General features: G+C 44.6%; 1 protein-coding gene across 1 annotated transcript; it reads left to right on the top strand.

The window, feature by feature from the left end:
• The first annotated feature begins 3,123 nt into the window (after positions 1 to 3,123).
• On the top strand, positions 3,124 to 19,653 carry COMP (cartilage oligomeric matrix protein). Its single transcript, XM_052699697.1, has 20 exons — positions 3,124 to 3,243; positions 4,360 to 4,611; positions 6,590 to 6,675; positions 9,063 to 9,114; positions 10,845 to 11,017; positions 12,263 to 12,400; positions 13,188 to 13,265; positions 13,408 to 13,566; positions 14,145 to 14,249; positions 14,453 to 14,560; positions 14,680 to 14,839; positions 16,008 to 16,126; positions 16,377 to 16,429; positions 16,869 to 17,062; positions 17,467 to 17,645; positions 17,853 to 17,901; positions 18,136 to 18,332; positions 18,449 to 18,621; positions 18,786 to 18,925; positions 19,071 to 19,653. The coding sequence occupies exons 2-20, from the start codon at positions 4,536 to 4,538 to the stop codon at positions 19,115 to 19,117; spliced, it is 2,286 nt and encodes a 761-aa protein (XP_052555657.1). The 5' UTR covers positions 3,124 to 3,243; positions 4,360 to 4,535; the 3' UTR covers positions 19,118 to 19,653.
• The last annotated feature ends 21 nt before the right edge of the window (positions 19,654 to 19,674 follow it).

Below are 19,674 nucleotides of genomic sequence, written 5' to 3' on the forward strand. Positions count from 1 at the left end.
GAAGTTAAGAGACATAAACCAGATTTCAGCAAGCTGTAACTCTTCAAACCAGTCACAGAGCACGACCTTGACTGGATTATTGCATCTTGCACTGAATGAAGCATGTGGAGAGGAGGTGAGGCTGTTATTCTGTATTGACTGATGGAGTTTTCTTACAATATTTGCTTCACTGTACATTTTGATGTACAAATAGTGAATCTGCCTTTCCTAAAGCACTGGTGTTGTTATTTGCATTACTTAGTTCCGACCTAAACTTTGTTACCTTGGGGCCACAAATAGTTCTAAACATAAATCATTTAAGAATCCTGTTTGTTGAGATTGTGTTTTAGCAACAGATGAAATAAGTGTACATAACCAAGCTGTAAAATCATGTTTTGCAGATTTCTGAAGATAGAAGTTTGTTTTGGCTGGAAACACTCAGCAGAAAGGTAGGACAGGACTAATGATTCTGCTCACTGCTGGGCCTGACCTTCACTGTCCAGTCCTTTCCACAATATCCATCTTTAGAATTTGCAAATGTTCATCCATGGCATTCAGAATGAGGAGATGCTGAGAAGTTCCAATGCACTGGGCTTATTACTGATCTACACGTGAGTGAAATGGAAGTGAGCGCTGAGTGCATGTGTCAGCTTGGTTCAACTCCATTTGTAGTCTCATAGTCCACCAGAACAGAGAATGCATCTTCCATGACATTGACAGTTTTATTTGTGGTGGCATGTAATAAAAATTATGACTGACTATGATTTAGTTCAGACTTCAAGACTCACAGTTGACAGTCTGCAATGACTGTGACCATTTTTTATCTCCACCTTTTACAGTGGATGTATGAAAGCTGGAAACCTAGCTTTAATGCGTGAGCATTACCAGGCTCGTGTAAAACTACTGAATTGAAATGCATGTCTTCTCATATATAATGCTTTAAAGAAGGTACTGATCTGCTCTGTGTGCACAGTAAGAAAAACAGTGGGCCTAAAGAGCATCCCTTGGAAACATTTTCTAGCAGTGGGAATATAAAGCATTGGAAGGTTTCCTGAGCTGGTTGTGGAGCTTCTATCACTGGAGGCTTTTAAGAACAAGGCAGAGAAATCTGACTCAAGAATGCCATAGATACTACTGATCCCCTATGGGAGAGAAGGTGGAAAATATTTTTAAATCCTTACTGGTTATCTTCTAGAATGATTTTTTTTCTTATGGCCATAAATACATAAGAATTAACTGTAAAACACTTAACATATTACTTTGGAGACTGGAGGTGTTTTTCACTTATTTTTAGAACTTGACCTTAAGACTGAAAAATAACTTTTTCCTTCTGACTTTTGTTCTTTGCCTGGCAAACTTTAGTTAAAAACACAGAGATGGAAAATATTTAAACTTTTAACTAGCAGGAGCTTTTCTTCTTGTTGTTTGTTTGTGTGCTAGCTCGTTTGTGATGTCAGCTCCAGTCAGGGGAAAAAGGTGTAACTAACTTGGCACTGCACAGAGTGCAAAAATAGTTATGCCAAAGCCCACATAAACACTATCTACTGCTCAGTGTTATTAATTTATTTTTATCAGTAATACTTAAAAAAAACCATGCTATTGACAAACCTGGAAGATGTTTCTCCATCAGATAATAATAATAAGTTCAAGTACATCATCCACTCTTGGACTTGCCCTTTTACACAGGAGCAGGTACCCAGAATGAATCACGTCATGACCGAACGCTTTCTGACCTACTGTTGTGTGTTGAAGCAGCATTACAGCAATGATTTATGGGATTTCTGGCCCTTAGATCCCAATATAGAAAGATGAAGAATGAGTCCAAGGAAAATAAGGGTAGGAATGACCTCATTTTGTGGAGACACCATGTCTTGGTCAACTTCAGAAAGCTGTGAAGAAATGAGCTGTGTTTTTCTCTGTGCAGTTATTTTATCACCATCAATGAAAAGGTTCCAGAATCTGTTGCAGAATAAAGAGAAGTGACTTCAGGTTTCTAGAACATAAAGATGCACTGATGGCTGCCTTCATATGCAGAAGACATCATTTATAATTAGCACAGTGTAAATATAATAGGCCTTGGTTCAGTTCATTTGGAGTAAGTGATCAGTAAGCACTATTTTGTCAGCATCCTGTCCCACACCAATTGTTGCTGAGGAAAACTGATGTCATTTCTGAGCAGTGAACATTCCTCACATCACTGAGTTTGAGGACTTGCAGCTTCTAAATACCAGCAGTTTCTGTCTTGTGCTGTCACGTATCAGCAGACATGTAGAGGTAACATGCTTCATGTGTTCAGTTTAATCTCCAGCCTCCACTAATAAATTAATTACAAGTGACTTTTGGAAGGGAAAACAGATGGTGATGAGCTTGCAGATTGTCCATGTCACCTAAGTTCTCCTTTGCCTCCCTATGAAGCGAGCCAGCGTCTCTGCTGGTAGCCTGTAATGTTTTAAATCCTTTGTCTTGCAGCTTGTCCATACAATGTATTTGAAAGAGTGAGGTTCTCTGCTTACCACTCATCCTTCACGGTGACTTGAAGAGTTTGGGAGCTTTCTTCTTTTTCTGCCAATTATTTGAATTTCTTCAGTCCGTAGTAAAACCAAAGGAAATAGTCTAACTTCTCTGCATTCTGACTTGGAGTTAGTTTGAATGCTGAATAATGGGCATAATTTAAAAACTTGTGAATTTTAGACAAAACGTGATCACCAGTTTATAGTATTGCAACAGGGTTTGTGATTCTGAGCAGCTGAAAGTGTTCAGCAAAAGGCTGAGCTCTGTGCAGGAGAATCATGTCTCCTCTTGACACATTGCTCTTTCTGGACGCAAACACTGCTCCCTTGTTGGCTGGGGGTCACGCTGTTTTACAAGCTAGCTTCACATGGCCTCAAAAATGGTTGTTTCTAGGCAGCCCAGAAAAAATGGTTTCCTTTTTTTGGCCTCTGAAGGCTTAGAAACATACAAGAATCCAGTTATTTAGATAATGGGCTTTCAAGCAACATCTTTATTAGGTGTCTGAGTTTAAGGCTTTTTGAATGTAGGTTTATTTGGTTCTATGTCTTGATACCATCAGGTAATGCTCCATTTGGATAGCAGAAAATGTATTCTTATTTTATGTGCCTTGTATTAAATGGTTCCTTTTTTTCCCCATTTACTATAAACCTCCATGGTCGATTTGATCTTTGGATTCACAACCAGAAGTCACTTGCTGTGCATAACATGAGGTGACATGTTCCAGACAAGAAGAATCATGGAAATGCCACCTAGGTAAGGTAGGCAAACTAACTTAATGTTTAGTATAAATTTACTTGGTGAGAAAATGTAAAATCTGTCTGCTGCAGCACTCCTGTAATATAAAAGTAACACTTGTCTGCACACTGTGCTGAACATGCGTGCTCAGCAGTGCCTGCAGGACTGCACGGTTACCTTCCAGAATTGTGCATAGCCACAGGGATGGGAACTTTTTCCTGAATATGGGAGGTCTGAGGCCAAAATGAGGACAAAAGCCTTCTGTCAATTCTGTCAATATCCAAATATTCTGCTTCTATAACACTTTAAAGACTGAACTACTGTTTTCTGGGGCTTTCCTGTCTGTGGTGTCCCGAAGGATTTGGGATGATCAGCACACTAATAGATTTCATAATCAAACAGTGAGAATGTGTGATCAAGAATGTCACTGCTCCGCAGACTCACCTTTTTGACAGGCCGTGGTTTAACTTGCAGTTTCCTTCATGTAATAGCTTTAAGATTTTTGGGGGGGGTGAATTTTCTTTGACTGCCCTGCATGGATTTCTCCATCTGCTCTGTGTCCTCTGGTGCAAAGTGCTGGATTTAGACTGACTGAGGGAAACTGCTGGACTGAGGCTCATTCTTTCACAGACAAGAAGCAGCACAGTCTCCCTTCCTTTCATGCTGTCACCTCTGCACTGCATCCTTTTAGACAAGCCTGGGTAGGGGGGGAATGAAAATGTCAGCCTGTAAGGACCGGTCCATTCTCGAGATCCCTTACTGAAAATGGTGTGATAGCCCCTCTTTGGAACTGGAAGATGGCTCAGTAATTCTACCCCAAGCGTGAGTGGTAAAGCTGCCTTGGGGCGTTTTGAGAGCCCTTTCTGAAACTCCACTGGGGTCCAGATGTCTCATAGCTTTTGTGATCTTGTGAGTAGTTTTAGAAGGAAAATCTGTGAGGTTTAGGGATATGAATCATCCGTCTATCCTGTGTCCATGAAGAAGAAATAAAAACCTTGGTCCAAAAAAAATCCATTTAATTCTGGAATTTTCTGACCTATTTTGGTGCAAGCCGATCTAAAAAAAAAAAAATTAAACTACTCTCCTGATGAGTTTCTCATATTGTTTACTTTTGTAACGTTCTCTGTGGAATAGCAGCCAGAAATGACGTCCACCCGTCGTCCAGCATCAGAGAATAAGAACTTCAGAGGAAGGAATGCAACTTCATAAATAGGAAACCACAGATACTAATGGGGAGCAGAGGCAAACCTGCAGGTTAAAAAGTAGTTGCAAGAGAAGCTCAGACATCCACACTGCGTGGAGATTCAAAGATGATTTCAGCTCTAGCCTTTGTTTTTCTCCTCTGCCTCTCCTGTCCTTTTTCATCATGTCAGCAGAGAAGAGCAGGTAAGAAATTCTGATTTTTCTCTATATTTTCTGGACTCTGTTTTCTAGGCTGCTCTCAATATTCTGTTTTGCAGCAGGGGATGAGCAAGAAGATAACATTTCAGCTACATCTGCTGAAGCCTGAAAGCTGTGCTTAGGGATTTTGTAGTCCTGCATGAAACTTGAAGCTGAACTCTGTAAATGTTCAGTCTTAGATTTTCCCCCCTTTCCTGCCTAATTAGTGATGTATTTTTAAGAAAAGCATTTATCTTGGGGCAAATGGCAACGTTGTGTTCTGTAATGACCTACAAGAGACAATTTATATTAATGTGTGTTGCATGTGATTAAGAAAAAAGCTCATGCAGGATGTTCTGTAGCAGGAGCCTTGGATATTCTCTCTGCTTGTGCATCTAGAGCTTAGAGTAGCCCTAATTTCTAGGAACTTAGCCATGCTTACTTCAGCTTAATTCATTACAGAAGTTCCACTTCTCTCAACAGCCTGTTAGGGGACGTTCAGCATCAAGAACTGTACCAAGAGAATCAAATGCATGCTGGTGGAAAGAGAATGAGCCCATAGAGAAAGGTGCATCGTAACAGAAATGTCTGCAAGTGTATAGATTTAGTTTGGGAATTGCTCCTGAGTGGCTGACTCATTATTGTGAATTTGAAACTTAAAACACATTAAAAACAAAACTAATTTTGACATATATCTTGCTGTTAGGAATGGAAAATTCTTCCATAACAAAAATAACAAAGCTGCCTGAAGTCTTGATATAGAGCTTATTCAAAACTCCTTTTTGAAGTTCAAACCATGTGCAAGCTCCTTGTTTTCAGTAAAATAAGGAATGTCATTTTCATTCACTCTATCTTAGAATTTGCAGTGCTTTCTGTTTAGTTCCCAAACCAAAAAGTACTGGAGAAGGTACAAATATTCCTCAAGTCCTCTTGGTTCTGTGCGGGGAAACCCACGAGGCTTTCAGGCTCATGTATCACCTGAGTTGTGCTCAGCAGCAGGGCTGACACGCTGCCTCTGCTGCTGGCACAGTCTTCATGCCTGCAAGAAGCAGACCCCAACTGCAGCTACTTTTCCCCTGCTTGTTTGCCTCGTGTTTGGTAGAAGGCACTGCTATTCCTGTCTTCATAAAGATTTGCTTGCACTGTAGGGAAGGTGTGACATCTGTTAGTAGATTCATTAATCTAGGAAAGCTTTGAGAAACAAGGCTGTACTTTCTCATGGCAGTCAGGAGAATGCTGGAGTTGAACTTTCTGTCCAGTTGTTTTTAAATATTCATATTTTCATATATATTTTTAGAAACAGTAAGCAACTTCCATTCATTCTTTCAGAGCTAAGATGAAGAGCATGGACTAGATGTTTAGCATGCCTCAGTAGATGAGGCAAGTCTACAATCTATTATCTGAGAAAGAAAACTCACGCATGGGTGCAGATGTACCTTTTGTGTCCCAAAGCCACTGCAGAGCAATCTGAAACTACCCAAAATGAACCCAGCTTTGTGCAGCAAGAAGTCTGAGCCTCCAGAACAGGCAATGTAACAGCTGAGGTGCTAGTTTTCCACATGCAGTGCTTGGCAGCACATTTGGGATAGGCTCAGCAAGGAGCTTTGATTTACGTGTGCCCTTCAGAGTAACTTTCACAGCACTGAATTATTAATGTGCTTCTTTTGGCAGCAAAGGCTTCCAACCTGTGAACTGCTCAGACGACGCCAGATTAACAGCTACCACAACTTGGCTGCCAGGACAATTTGTTTGCTGAGAGGTAGCTGTTACCTGAGTGACAAGCTTGGCTGATTATCACCGCCAAGAGCAAATCCTTGCTTGTGTGCAAGTCTTTATTACTTCCGAGCAAGCCTCCAGTTAGGAACTGGGAGAAACTGGTGTCGAGGGTTCTGTGTCTTTAATATTAAATATAAGTTCACGGTATAAGTTGATTTGTACTGCTAACAGCTCTTCTCTGTTTTTCCCAACCATTGTGTCTTGGTAGGAATTGAAGTTGGGCCTGAAATGCTGGAAGAGATGAGAGAAACTAACCGTGTGTTAATGGAAGTTCGAGACTTGTTGAAACAGCAGGTAAGTGAGGAAGGGATCCGATCCTGGTTTGGTGCTCAAGATCAGTCACTGAATCTTCTGCCTTCAGTGCTGAGTTCTGGGATGGGGAGGTCCTGTTGGGTGACAGAATTATTGCTCTGAACAACAGGGTCAAGAGGTGGTCTCACAATTAGTTCTGTTGTTCTGAGAAAAAGTAGATTCATCTGATTCTGCTGCTTGGAACTATGTCTGCTGACAGGCAGTGTATGCAGAGAATGAGCTCTTAAAAAAAAAGACACACAGTAGAAGTGTATTTGACTGGAAAAACAAGTCAGTTTTTCCTTGGTTTTGTGGGCACTTGAAATCAGTAACGTCCAAAGTTGGAAGGTGGAAGAGACCTTTCAGCTGTCCGTTAGGGTCCTGGAAAGGAAAATTATATGGAGTCTAAACAAGCCCTGTATTCACTTTCCTCTTGTTGTTTTAATCCTAAGCCTTTCTGGCTCTGGTATTTTCTTAGGGAATTTGGAACTTCTTGGGTGCTTAGATCCTTTCCCCTTTTTACGAGGAGATGGTGGTTTGTCTGCTCAACTCTTTTAGGTATAGAAAAAGGTTCCGTTCTCCCTTTATCCATTCTGGGAGCTGAGGGCAGCAGCTTTGGCCTGCCAGCTAATTGGAATGGCAGACAGGCCTGTGTGCCAGTGCAAACTGGGCGGCCTGTAATCTGCAAAAACATCTGTTGCATTGAGTTACTCTCAAATTTCAGGCTTCTGCATAAATACCCAGTGTTTACTAGGAATCAGGTCAGACATGGTTCCTGGCAGCCTGGAGCAATGATTTCCAGTGTTCCCTTCCAGCTTAGTGCTTACACTCCATATAGATTTTCTATTTGTTCTTTCTCTCACTCTTGCCACCTACTTTTTTTTTTTTTTTTTTAATCCATGGGCTTTTTTTAATGGCACTTTCAAGCAAACTCTTCCTGAGAAGACAAACTGACACGTGTCACTGGGAAGCCAGGAGGAGGCACTTCATAACGTCTTAATTTGTGCAAAGATTTTCTAAAACTCACTTTTTCTTGATTCATCATCTGGAGATGCTGGCAGTCAGGACAGCAAAAGACGTAATAATGAAAGCCCAGGTCTCGTCTCCTGAGCCAAAGGCTGAAGAGTTCTCAGCACAAAGGAACCTCTGATATTCATGAGCAGCTCCCCCACGTCTCCCCTCTGCGTTCTGTCACCCACTCTAATGGGACACATTCTGGGGATCTGGGTTAGCCATACCTCTGCATTAACTGTTCACAATACATAACCCTGACCACGTTGGAGGAAAGAGAGAATCGAACATAGAATGAAATCTTGCTGCCAGTGGAAGCTGGCAGAGAGACACGAGCAGATGATTTTATCCAAGTACAAAGTGAAATGTCTTTAATAGTGGAAACACGAAGTCCATAGGGCATGTAGGGGTGGTCACACACTGTGCCTGAGCATTGGCTGTCAAAAGCCAATAAGGCTTTTTCAGGAAAGAAGCCTGCTAAGGTTTCTGTCTAAGATGCTACAGTCGTGAACATTTTAGCTTATTTTTGCCTGTCCCAAATTCCAACAGCGTCTTTTCACTGCCAATGCAACAGATAATCTCTTTGTTGAAGAAAGCTTGAAGGAATAGGAGGCTAGAGGAGAACAGAGGAAGTCTGGAATAAGGAGCCTTTGTGAATAGGTTCAAAATGTCTCTACACCAAAAATTGGTATAAATGAGGTCAGAGAAGACCTGTGTTTTATAGAAGTGGCACACAGGAGATCCTTTCCCTGACTTTGTCTATGCAGTGTCTGAGCTGCAGATCACAGAGTCACAGAATCACTAAGGTTGGGAAAGACCTCCAAGATCACCCAGTCCAACTGTCTACCTACCACCAATATTTCCCCATTAAAACGTGTCCCTCATTACCACATCTTGAACACTTCCAGGGATGGTGACTCAACCAATTCCTTGGGCAGCCCATTCCAGAGCCTGACCACTCTTTTGGAGAAGAAATTTTTCCTAACATCCAACATGAATCTCCCCTGGCACAACTTGAGGCCATTCCCTCTAATCCTAAATGATGCACACCTCTCTAGAACTGTTAATTCAGATTTTCTAGAGAAGACACAAGTGAAGTAGATCCCTTTCTGTCCATGGCACTTCTTTGTGTGTTTTGAGTGTTTCCGGCATCTGTAATAGAACAGTTCTATCTAGCTAGCCTGTAGGAATACTCCAGTAGGGAGAACAAGCCACCTCAGCTTCCACAATGTCTACAGCATAGACTTAGGGGTAAGAATTAATTTGTTTGTAAGTAGCTGTGCACTCTCAGACACCCTGTTTTCTGTCAGTGGGACCATTAGCTTGCGTGGCAGCAAAACTCAGCCTTTGGCCAAGTGGTGATTCTTGTTTTCTTCCAGATTAAGGAGATAACATTCCTGAAGAACACAGTCATGGAGTGTGATGCCTGTGGTGAGTTACTGAGTTGAGCCCTATATTCAGCTGTTTCCTCCATGTGCTTCATACCTTTGTGTCCAAACAAGTAGTAAAACGCCATATGTGACCATCTGCCCTAAGGAATTGGCTTGTTTCACAGCCACCCGAGTGTCAGAGAGTAATTCTTGGTGTGAGTGATGCTTTTTTTCCCCCATGGCATTCTGCACACACGGAGCAGCGTTGCGTGCTGATCTCACGGTTCAGTGGCAATTGCAGTTATTACCCCTTTGCTGAGCATGGAGTGCAGAAGCAGCATGAAAAATCTCATCTCTTTCCAGCAAATCTTCTGCGTTTGCTCACGTCCACCGTTTCTAAAATAAACTTTATTAACGGTTCTGTGACACGCAGTGCTGTGCTTCTCAGGGTAGCTGTGTTCAGAAAGCTGCCCAACCCCATTTCTTATAGCCCAGCCCATGGCCTGTGTTAGGATTGCCTGGGAATGCACACCGGCTGTCCTGCGGGACACAGCTGGCTACTCTTGAGCTGAGCATGGAAGAGAACATCACCCCCAGGAGGCTCTGCTCTGCTACTCGTTCCATCTGATGTTGTCACCTTCCAAGCAAAAAGGGTGTTCGCAGAGGATTCAGGAAACAGGGTCATAAATTCTCCCATGTACATCTTGCCCTCTGTTCCTCGCTAAATGGTTTTTCTGGACTGGAACTTGCTTCCAATCGATCTGACTTGCAGAAAGCACGGTTCGTGGAGATGCTCTGTTATTTGCCAGTACATTTGAAGGGCGGAGCAAGAGCTGTTTCTCCATTTGGAGAGATTGTGCTTTTGCTGGAAAAGAGATTAGCCAAAGCTTCTGGGACCTGTAGTGCAGAAATGTATTCATCCACACCAATTGTTTTAGTAACTCACTCATAAAGCTGTCTTGAACTTTCTCTCTGTTACCTGATCTCTGACTTCCCCACTCGGTTTGTGCTGTTTGTGTGTTCTTCCCTGTACTTCTTGTGGTAGAATTGGAGCTGCTTTTCACCGTGCATTGAACGATGTGGCTCACAGCAGTTATATGTGCTTCTCTTATTGTTTCTCAGAAAGAGCAGCATTAAGAGAGAAAGCCTCTGTTTTAGTGAAGATTTTATCGGTGCTAATATAGAGTGTTGGGTTTTCTGTTTGTTTGTTTCAGACTTTTAAAACCAGGCAATTAAGCCAGGGAAAGCAGAAGGAAGAAGTCCCCTAGGGCAGTGCATGTGGGAGATCAGTGACAACTCTAGCTTCTAGAAAGTTTATTCACAGTCCTGAGTTAGTCTTCAGTGAAGTTTTGGCTTCCAGCCCTCTGCAGCACTTCCCAGACTTCAGCCTGTGCTGTGTGGGTTGTGCTTCAGCCAGGTGTCTGGGTCTGTGCTTCCAGTGGGATGTAGATGCAGAGGAACCGGGGAGAGAGCTGTTCTCTGTGGAACTCCAAAAGCAAAGGCATTACACGAAAAGGAGGGCAGCACGACAGGAGTTTTGGAATAGGAGGGAAGACTTCTGGATTAATTCATTTATTTTGGTCTGCTCTGACTCAGAGATCAGTCCAGCTGCTGCTTCTGGCTTCCCTTTTCTCTGTTTGCAAAGCGAAGCTGCAGCTGCTTAACTCTTAAAAAGCTACAAGGAAACGTCCTGTGGGTGAGACACACTGAAATCTCCTGAGACAACAGGACCAGCTTTGGATAGGGTCTGGCAAAGATAACGCCTTCCTTCATCTTGCTTTTGTCCCCTAGGCATACACACTGAAGCGACAGGCCCTCTCATCACTGTGACACAGTTTAACAGATGTGTCCCAAACCCCTGCTTCCCTGGAGTGCCCTGCACTGAGACCAGCACTGGCTTCCGCTGCGGACCCTGTCCCCCAGGTTACTCAGGGAATGGGTCCCAGTGCACAGATATCAATGAGGTAAGAAACAAGGAGGATGGGCTGGCAGTCACAAAGTGGCCTCGCTGTTCTTGAAGTGCTGCGAGTTCATCTTGTGGCTGCAGAGGAAAGCCTTGCAGTTCCCCTAGGAGCTGCAGCTCAACAGAAACATCATTTCAGTGGAACAAAGTCTGTTCCTCACCCTGCCTCAGTCTGTGTCCATGTTGATTTTATATCCAGTACAGCAAGGCATTTATTTCTAAAAAAGACAGGCTCCAATAAAATAAATCTTTTGGTCGCAGAAAGGTGATTTTGGAATACTAAAAAAATCCCCTTTGGCCTTAAAATCTTTTGAGCTAGTGGCTGATGAGTTGTTAGAGATAAGATTTATTATGTGTGGAGCAGAATCAAATGCTATCCAAATACTCCTTTATACAGTAAATCTTAGCACACCACATGTATTGCTTCATTTCTGCCTTGAAATTAAACCTTGCTAGGCAGATATTGTTTCACTTTTTTCTTCTTTTACATTCAGTGTGGTATTTAATCATGTTTATTTTGTCTGTATTCAAAGCTTTACTCAGCCATTCATTTTCTGTCTCCAAAAGATTCCTTAGTTCTGTGGTTCCCAAATCGTAGTCTCATTCTCCACTGTTAGTCCATCTTACAAAGCCATACCACCTCTGTGCCATTTATAGCAGTTTAAAAACCTGCTGAACCTAAGAAGGTTTACAGGACATTTTGAGGCTGATGATAATCTGTTAGCCACCAAAATGTGGAAAGTGCTGTATCAATGGAAAGCATCTGCTAGCACAGAGCATAAGAATTCACTGAAAATAATAACGTGTTGGAGGAATAAAGCAGGCAGCAATATCAGCTTTGGAAGCATAATTGCTTCCCAGAGTAGTAAACAAACAACTGTTGTTTTTCAAAGGCAGTTTAAGAAATCACCCAGTTCTCTGGATTCAGAGACTGCCAGGAAGAAGATTGTGAAGCGAAGCCAGCACTTTGCCTGGGCAATTGATGTCACCTACAAAGAATTAGTCTTGAGATTTTATTTGTTTTACTTGTCTGCACATACTGAGAAATGAACAACTGAGGCTGGGAAGCTGCATTTTCCACTTGTAAGGAAAGCCAGCAACTTCTATGCATTTTTGTTTTGTTCTTAGAAAATAAAAGCACAATAGCTGGATCTTACCCAGCAAGGCCTGCTTTGGGAACTGCCTTCACAACCGGCCCTGAGCGAGCCTGCCTCACAGTTCTGTACAACTTCCTTCTTGTTTACAGTGCAGTGCAAACCCCTGCTTCCCAAAGGTCCAGTGCATTAACACCGCTCCTGGCTTCCGCTGTGATCCTTGCCCTCCTGGCTTCACTGGGCAAACGGTCGAAGGAGTTGGACTAGCTTATGCCAGGGCCAACAAACAGGTAAGGCACAGAAACTCCTCCTTCAGAAACCATCCACTCTTTTCCCTCTGTTATGTAATTAATTCAAGGGTCCTGGAGCCCTCAGAGAAATTGGAGGGACCTACAAGATAGCTGTGTCATACTGGTGGTAAGGTTGATGCAGTGACAGGAAAGAGTTGCCAAGGCCATCCGAGCACGTCAGCAGCAAAGCACCCCGCTCTTAGATCCCAGTGCTGCCGAATTGATGCTGGTCAGAATGCCACGTCTGTGACAGGTGTGAGGCTGTGAATCCAGCCTGAGGAGTCCCCCATGTTTGGAGGGATTTGATGCAGCTGGTGGGTACCCAGCTCCTTGTATGGACAGATCCTGTCAGATTAAAACTCAAACAACAAAGGAAAGCTAACACCTAGTCCTACCATGGTATATAAGAACATATTGACAAAAGCAAGAATGGCTTGCAGCTTGTATTATTTAGAGAGCTGCTAGCTGGACATAGGACACGGTCTTTGACCTTCTTGCTCCACTTACTCTCTTCTATCCTTTTACAGTGAGCAGATACGCTGACAGCTCAGCTCAGAGCTAAGCTATTTCATCAGGCTAAAATCTCTGGTGACCCCTTAGAGGTTGGACACCTTGCTTGGGGTCAGGAATGTTTCTGGGACTTGGCTCAATCTTGTCTCAAGGAAAACTCTGAGCTCTCAGTGCCAGTAAGGCGTGCTGGGAGCTTTGTTTCTGCAATCATCCTGCAATCTGACCATCATACTTGTTGAAGAGTGAACTTAAGGTCTATTTTGTTCTTCCTGGGTAGGTTTGCACTGACATCAATGAATGTGAGACAGGTGCTGCCAGAAATTGCGTCCCAAATTCCATCTGTATCAATACACGGGTAAGTATTACTGAAAAGCCTCACAGAAATCCCCCTTCCCTGGGTTCTGGGGCCTCTGTTACTGTGGCAATCCAGCACCTGGGGAGAGGTTACAGGAGTTTGCCCAGACTCATAGTTAATTCCCTATTACTTTTTCCTACAGGGATCCTACAAGTGCGGAGCTTGTAAACCTGGCTTTGTTGGGGATCAAATCACCGGCTGCAAGAGCCAGACAGGGAGACTCTGCCCTAACGGCGAAGTCAGCCCGTGCCACGAGAAAGCACAGTGCATCGTGGAGCGGGACGGCTCCATCTCCTGCGCGGTAAGGCCGAGCCTCCCTGCCCTGCGATCCGCTCCTGCCGTTTCTCCTGCGCTGTGCTCGCTCTCCCGGGTCTGCCACTGCCCTCTCCTGGAGAGCATTGCCTTGTCGGCTCCCAGTGCTCCCTGCTGACACCTGGGCTGCGGCGATCTCCCTGGGTGACCTCAGGGGTGTGCGCTGCTCCTGACACCTCAGATTCTCTGTGCTGTTAGTTTGGGTTTGTTTGCTGTTTTTATTTTGTTCTTGTTTTGAATTGTTTTAAGCGCTATAAATCTTAAATCTTGGAGCATTACTCGCAGCTGAAAAAGCAGACAAACCATTCGATCTCCTGATCCAAAGTTCTGCTGATGCATCTGCCCGTATGATCTTAGAAACAAGCAGAGAAGTTGTATTTGAATTACTTGAAAATGCCATTTTCAGCTGAAGTGTCTCTTTCAGGTGACATTTCACCTGTAGAGCATTGCGTATCTGGCTTTGCAGTGTGTTCTGCTGGTTCTCATGCAAAGCCTTCAGTTGTGGAAGCATTACCCCTACCAGGGGACTCACCAGCAGCCTCGCTTCGTTTATCTGCTCTCTTCCAGTGCCTTGTGGGGTGGGCAGGGAATGGCTACATCTGTGGGAAGGATACAGACATTGATGGAGTCCCTGATGAAAAGCTGCGCTGCTCTGACAAGAAGTGCCGCAAGGTGAGGTGCAGCTCTCACAGACTGTTAGAAACAGTCCATCATGGGAGCGCTAAGCCAGAAGTGGGTGATTCCTATTTGAGGGCAGGCCTCACCCTGCCTTTGATGCTGTTGAAATCCTGCTCAGCGTGCAGAATTCAGAAAGGTTCCATGGCATGCACAGCTTGGCTGCCTGCCCTGCCGCTTCATCCTTCCTTTCCTTTCAGGATAACTGCATGACTGTCCCCAACTCTGGCCAGGAGGATGCAGACAGGGACGGAATTGGAGATGCCTGTGACGACGATGCTGATGGAGATGGGATATTAAATGCCGAGGTTTGAATTCTACAGCTTATTCTGTCACACCCAAATACACTGAGAGGTCCTGCAGAGCAAATTGCCTGCAGCTTTAATGTGAACACAGAGAGCCCTCAGCAAATCCCCCTCTCCTGCAGGACAACTGCGTGTACACCCGCAATGCAGACCAGCGCAATGCAGACAAGGATAACTTTGGGGATGCCTGTGACAACTGTCGCCAAGTGAAGAACGATGACCAACGGGACATTGATGGCGATGGGAAAGGAGATGAGTGTGACGATGACATAGATGGAGATGGTAAGAGCAGCTGCAGCTGTCCCGATATCAGAACAAGACAGCTGGTCAGCATGAAGCTGTAGATCCTCGTAACAGGTACCGGCACTCAGAGGCTTAAAGAACTTCTATCTGCTGGCATGAAGGACGCTTCTGTTTTAAAACGTCCAGATGAGCAGTCAAGCCAGTATCCTTCAGAGTTCAGTTCTCGTAGGGTTAAAGTTCTATCTTCAGGATGATGCTAACAATTTTTCATAGCACTTTTATTGTATGCAGTTAAAGCCAAACCTGTTTCAGGCTTCAGAAAGATGAACGACACAAACTGAAGTCAGCCCGGACAAGGACAGTACTTTGTGCTATGATTTCAACTTGTGAAGAAGTGTAGGGCTATCCAAGTTGTTAGAAGCTGCTGCCTCAGTGCAGTGTGTGTCAGGGCTGCGTTCTGGGAGAAAAAACACCACCACTGGCTGCCTTTGGGAGCAGTCTGTGAGCTAGTGATGCTGTATTTGCACAAAGCCTGCTTTCAAAAGCCAAAAATCACAATGGCTGCTGGCCTGAAACATACATATTTATTTACAGATTATTTCCAGTGCATCTAGTGCTGTTTGGGTCTCGCTACTTCCTGCCAAGTAGCTCCCTGCTGGCATGATCTGCTGGTGCAGTAGGTAGATGCAGGGAAGTGGGAAGTGAAGTCATGCAGCTTACCAATTAGGTCGTTCCTTTCCTGTCTCAGACCTTCAAAAGACACTGTCTAAATCTTCCATGTCAAATAGCCAAGGTTAACTTGGACTTGTTCTTTAATTATGTAGACGTCTAGTGTAGAGAAAAGAGAATCTGTCATAGTTTAGGGAACCGCAGACGGCTTCATCGTCACCCTCCTGGCCGCTCATTCCTGCACAGCTCCAGGTTGGAGTCGCATTCCTCAGTTCTTCAGCTCTTCCTCAGGATGCAGTTAGGGACATTTCCTCTCAGGTTCCTGTATGGACAGCAGCATGCTTAGTGTCTGTGAGGATGCAGTCTGCAGTACGTTTTAAGGTCAGCTGCTGCTGTTGGCCTTCCTCCATCAAGTCAAAACCGTTGCCTGATTGCACAGATCCAGCCGCCCTCGACATCTGTCACCTCTTACATCCCAAAGAGATCTTGCTGCATGTACTGGAATATTGGCTTGATGGGTTCTCTGCATGTTTTACAGGAATCAAAAATCCAACAGACAACTGTAGAAGAGTTCCTAACCCTGATCAAAAAGACACTGATGGTGATGGAGTAGGAGATATGTGCGACAGCTGCCCGACAGTCAGTAACCCAGACCAGGTAAGGAAGCACTTCCACTTTTGCAGTGTTACAGCTTTCTCTCACTGCAGACAGTGCTCACACCATCTGCCTGAAGTAGGTTTGGAAAGACAGACACTCAGAGTCATCAGGACAAGGTGCAGGAACTCTCCCACTGTTGTGAGCTCCGTTTCCAATCTGAACAACAATGCCAACATCTCTCTTCTTTCTCCTTTAAAGCCCAATTCTCCCACTGACCCATGTTTAAATGATTCTCGCTTTATTTCCCCAGAAAGATACTGATCATGATCTCGTGGGAGATGTCTGTGACACCAACCAGGACAGGTGAGATCTTACTGCAAATATTGTACTTGAGTTGTATGGAATTTTGGGGACACAGGCATGGAAGGCATGCATCAGTAAACACGACAAGTCAGCTTGGCCTTAATTTGTGTCTTTTTATTCAAACAAGGGAGGTGGAATTTCCTTCTAACTTCAGAAAACTTGCTCCTGGAAGTACCAAGCCCAAGGCCTGGCAGCTGTGAGCTTGCTGACAGCTGCTTGCTTTTCATTAGCTGCCCCCACAAATTTGTTCATGGACTACAGCTGGAATATTTCTGATCTATTTGTTTGTGCAACGAAAGCTCAAGACATTAAAAGGCCAAATCACCAACTGCCCCTGTTCCTGTAGAGGATCCCAGCTGCTAGAAAGGGCGTGCAAGCTTCTGGGGGAAAACAAAGTAAGTGGAAGCTCTTTAGCTGTATAATGCATTTTCTTCCCCAGCGATGGCGATGGCCACCAAGACACAAGGGATAACTGCCCCTCAGTGCCTAACAGCTCCCAGGTGGACACAGACAATGACGGACTAGGAGATGAATGTGATGATGATGATGACAATGATGGGATTCCAGATGAGAAGCCTCCAGGCCCTGACAACTGTCGGCTTGTCCCTAACCCTGGCCAAGAAGATTCGGATGGTGAGGGAAACGTAATCACATCAGCTGCAGGGTTCTCCTTTCCTAGAGGCTGATATGTAGACCTTCAGGAAGTAAGACCTCCCCAGTACTGACTGGAGACAGTTCTACATCATGTTCAAATCGCCAATAACACTGACATCAGAATGATATTTGGGAAAAGTTCTCTTCCAGAAGTACCTACGGTGTGAGGTGCTGCTCCTCTTCATAGCTTTCCTACAAGCAGGAGGTGGTGTCAGGGTTTCTTCCCTGCTGACAAAAAGGAGGAGCGCAGCCATGCTCTGAACATCTCTTATCCTTGTATAGACATGTCTTCCTTCAGCTGTGCTAGCCAAAAGCTAGCTGAGTAAAACTTAGGTGCAAAGGGTAGGGGAAATTGAAAGCTTGCTTATTCTGTTGTCTCTCAGGTGATGGTGTGGGAAATCTTTGTGAAGAGGACTTTGACAGAGACATGGTGATTGACAGAATTGATGTGTGCCCAGAGAACGCAGAAGTGACGCTAACTGACTTCAGGGCTTTCCAGACAGTCGTGCTGGACCCTGAGGGCGATGCACAGATTGACCCCAACTGGATTGTCCTTAACCAGGTAGGACACTGCTCCAGAACTGGGCAGCAGGTGTGGTGGTAGCAAGCCTGTACAAAATTGGATGCAGTTTTCATTAAAAGCATGCAGGCCTGATGCCTCTGTTCAGTAATGCCCTGGTCGTAGATAGAGGCCTACCTCTGGGGTACCTCTCTGCTCATTTAACAAGAGGGTTGGAGACACTAATTAGACAACCTTCATCTTTCACAGGGCATGGAAATTGTCCAAACCATGAACAGCGATCCTGGCTTGGCTGTAGGTGAGGCACTTATTTTTCTGCTATTAAAAAATTATTGTGCACCTCACAGCACAGCTTTTAAAACTATTTCAGATGGTGCATAATGATCCCATGTATCCTGGAAAATATTGTTTGCAGTAAGCAGAGTCTTCGGATTTAGCTTAGTAAAGTCTGCCACCCCCATCTGAATCTGGGGAGAAACGGATCGATGTTTTACCTCAGAACGCAGAGATTTTGCTTTCCTACCAACTGCAGGTTACACAGCATTCAATGGAGTGGACTTTGAGGGCACATTCCATGTCAACACTGCCACAGATGACGATTATGCCGGCTTCATATTTGGCTACCAGGACAGTTCCAGCTTCTACGTGGTCATGTGGAAGCAGATGGAGCAGACATACTGGCAGGCAAACCCCTTCCGAGCAGTCGCAGAACCTGGTATTCAGCTGAAGGTAAAGAAAGCACTGACAAAGAAGTCAGCAGTGGATTTTGGTCTTTCTTAGCTGTGCTTTGATGCACGCCGTGGGGCAGCTCTTTATCCACATTCCACCACTCTTCTCCACGTTAGGCAGTGAAGTCCAAAACAGGCCCAGGTGAGTATCTGCGCAACTCCCTCTGGCACACTGGGGACACCACAGACCAAGTCAAGCTGCTGTGGAAGGACCCCCGCAACTCCGGCTGGAAGGACAAGACGTCGTACCGCTGGTTCCTGCAACACCGGCCCCAGGTTGGATACATCAGGTGAGGGGTTCCCAGCCTCCTCTGCATGGCTGAGCAGAAGTTCGGCACGGAAAGCAAGCATCTCCAGTGCAGTTCTGTGGTAAAGAGGAGGCAGAGTGACTGGGGAACCATTTCTGTGAGCGCCTCAATCTCGTCTCCATGTCCCACACGCCTGTTCTCTCTAGAGCTCGCTTCTATGAAGGCCCCGAGGTCGTAGCAGACACTGGAGTTGTCCTTGACACAACTATGCGAGGAGGGCGCCTGGGCGTCTTCTGCTTCTCCCAAGAGAACATTATTTGGTCAAACCTGCGCTACCGCTGCAACGGTGAGTTGGTGTGAAGGTCGAACAAGAAGTTGTTGCCATTTTGCTTGAACAAGTCAATCTACGGTTGGAGTAGGGCATATCAAGCAGTAGCCTAATTCTACTTTTCATTTCTGCTCCTAATCTGTATTTACTTTTATCTCCTTAGATACCATTCCAGAAGACTATGAAACATTTAAAGTTCAGCAAGACTAACCTGACTTTTAAATGTCCAACAAAATCTGCTTATAAAAAAGTGCTCAGCTGCCCCACTGTTGCCTCTGGTATACTGTATAAAGAACTGTAAGTCATATACCACTGCACTCTGCACAGCACCAAGTGTCACTGCACTATCTGGCATGTTTCCTACAACAGCAACTTTCCTGTAAATGCTACCAAATCCTCTTGGAACAGCAGAAGCACAGACGTCAAGTGTGCCTCGAAGCCTGTGCTGCTGTTCTCTGCACTACGTGGAGAAAGATGTGCTGAGAAGCTACTGCAGTAGCTGAATTGTTTGACTAAGATTAGCGTGGATGATTCCCTGGACTTTTTTCCCCACTCCAAGGCTCTCAAATGTAAATGTTGTCTTTTTCAAGACCTACCAAAGCAAACCCAGCACAAGTCTGAAAGGGTCACAGAAAGCCAAGTCCAATGTCCAAGTTGCTCACAAAGTATTAAATAAAAAAAAAGCACTTTAGGGAGAGTATCTTTGTTCTGGAATGTTGGATAATAAATACTCGAATAGACTTCTCCTTGCTCACGTGCACGTTGCT

Source organism: Tympanuchus pallidicinctus, unplaced genomic scaffold (assembly GCF_026119805.1).
Source record: "Tympanuchus pallidicinctus isolate F22 unplaced genomic scaffold, pur_lepc_1.0 scaffold38, whole genome shotgun sequence".
In the NCBI taxonomy this organism is placed as follows: domain Eukaryota; kingdom Metazoa; phylum Chordata; class Aves; order Galliformes; family Phasianidae; genus Tympanuchus; species Tympanuchus pallidicinctus.

Excerpts from the sequence above, each read along its gene's own strand:
- COMP (XM_052699697.1), top strand. The coding sequence starts at position 4,536 with ATGATTTCAGCTCTAGCCTTTGTTTTTCTCCTCTGCCTCTCCTGTCCT. Across the intron at positions 16,430-16,868 it reads TGTGACACCAACCAGGACAG|CGATGGCGATGGCCACCAAG; the intron begins GTGAGATCTTAC and ends TTTCTTCCCCAG. Across the intron at positions 17,902-18,135 it reads CGATCCTGGCTTGGCTGTAG|GTTACACAGCATTCAATGGA; the intron begins GTGAGGCACTTA and ends TACCAACTGCAG.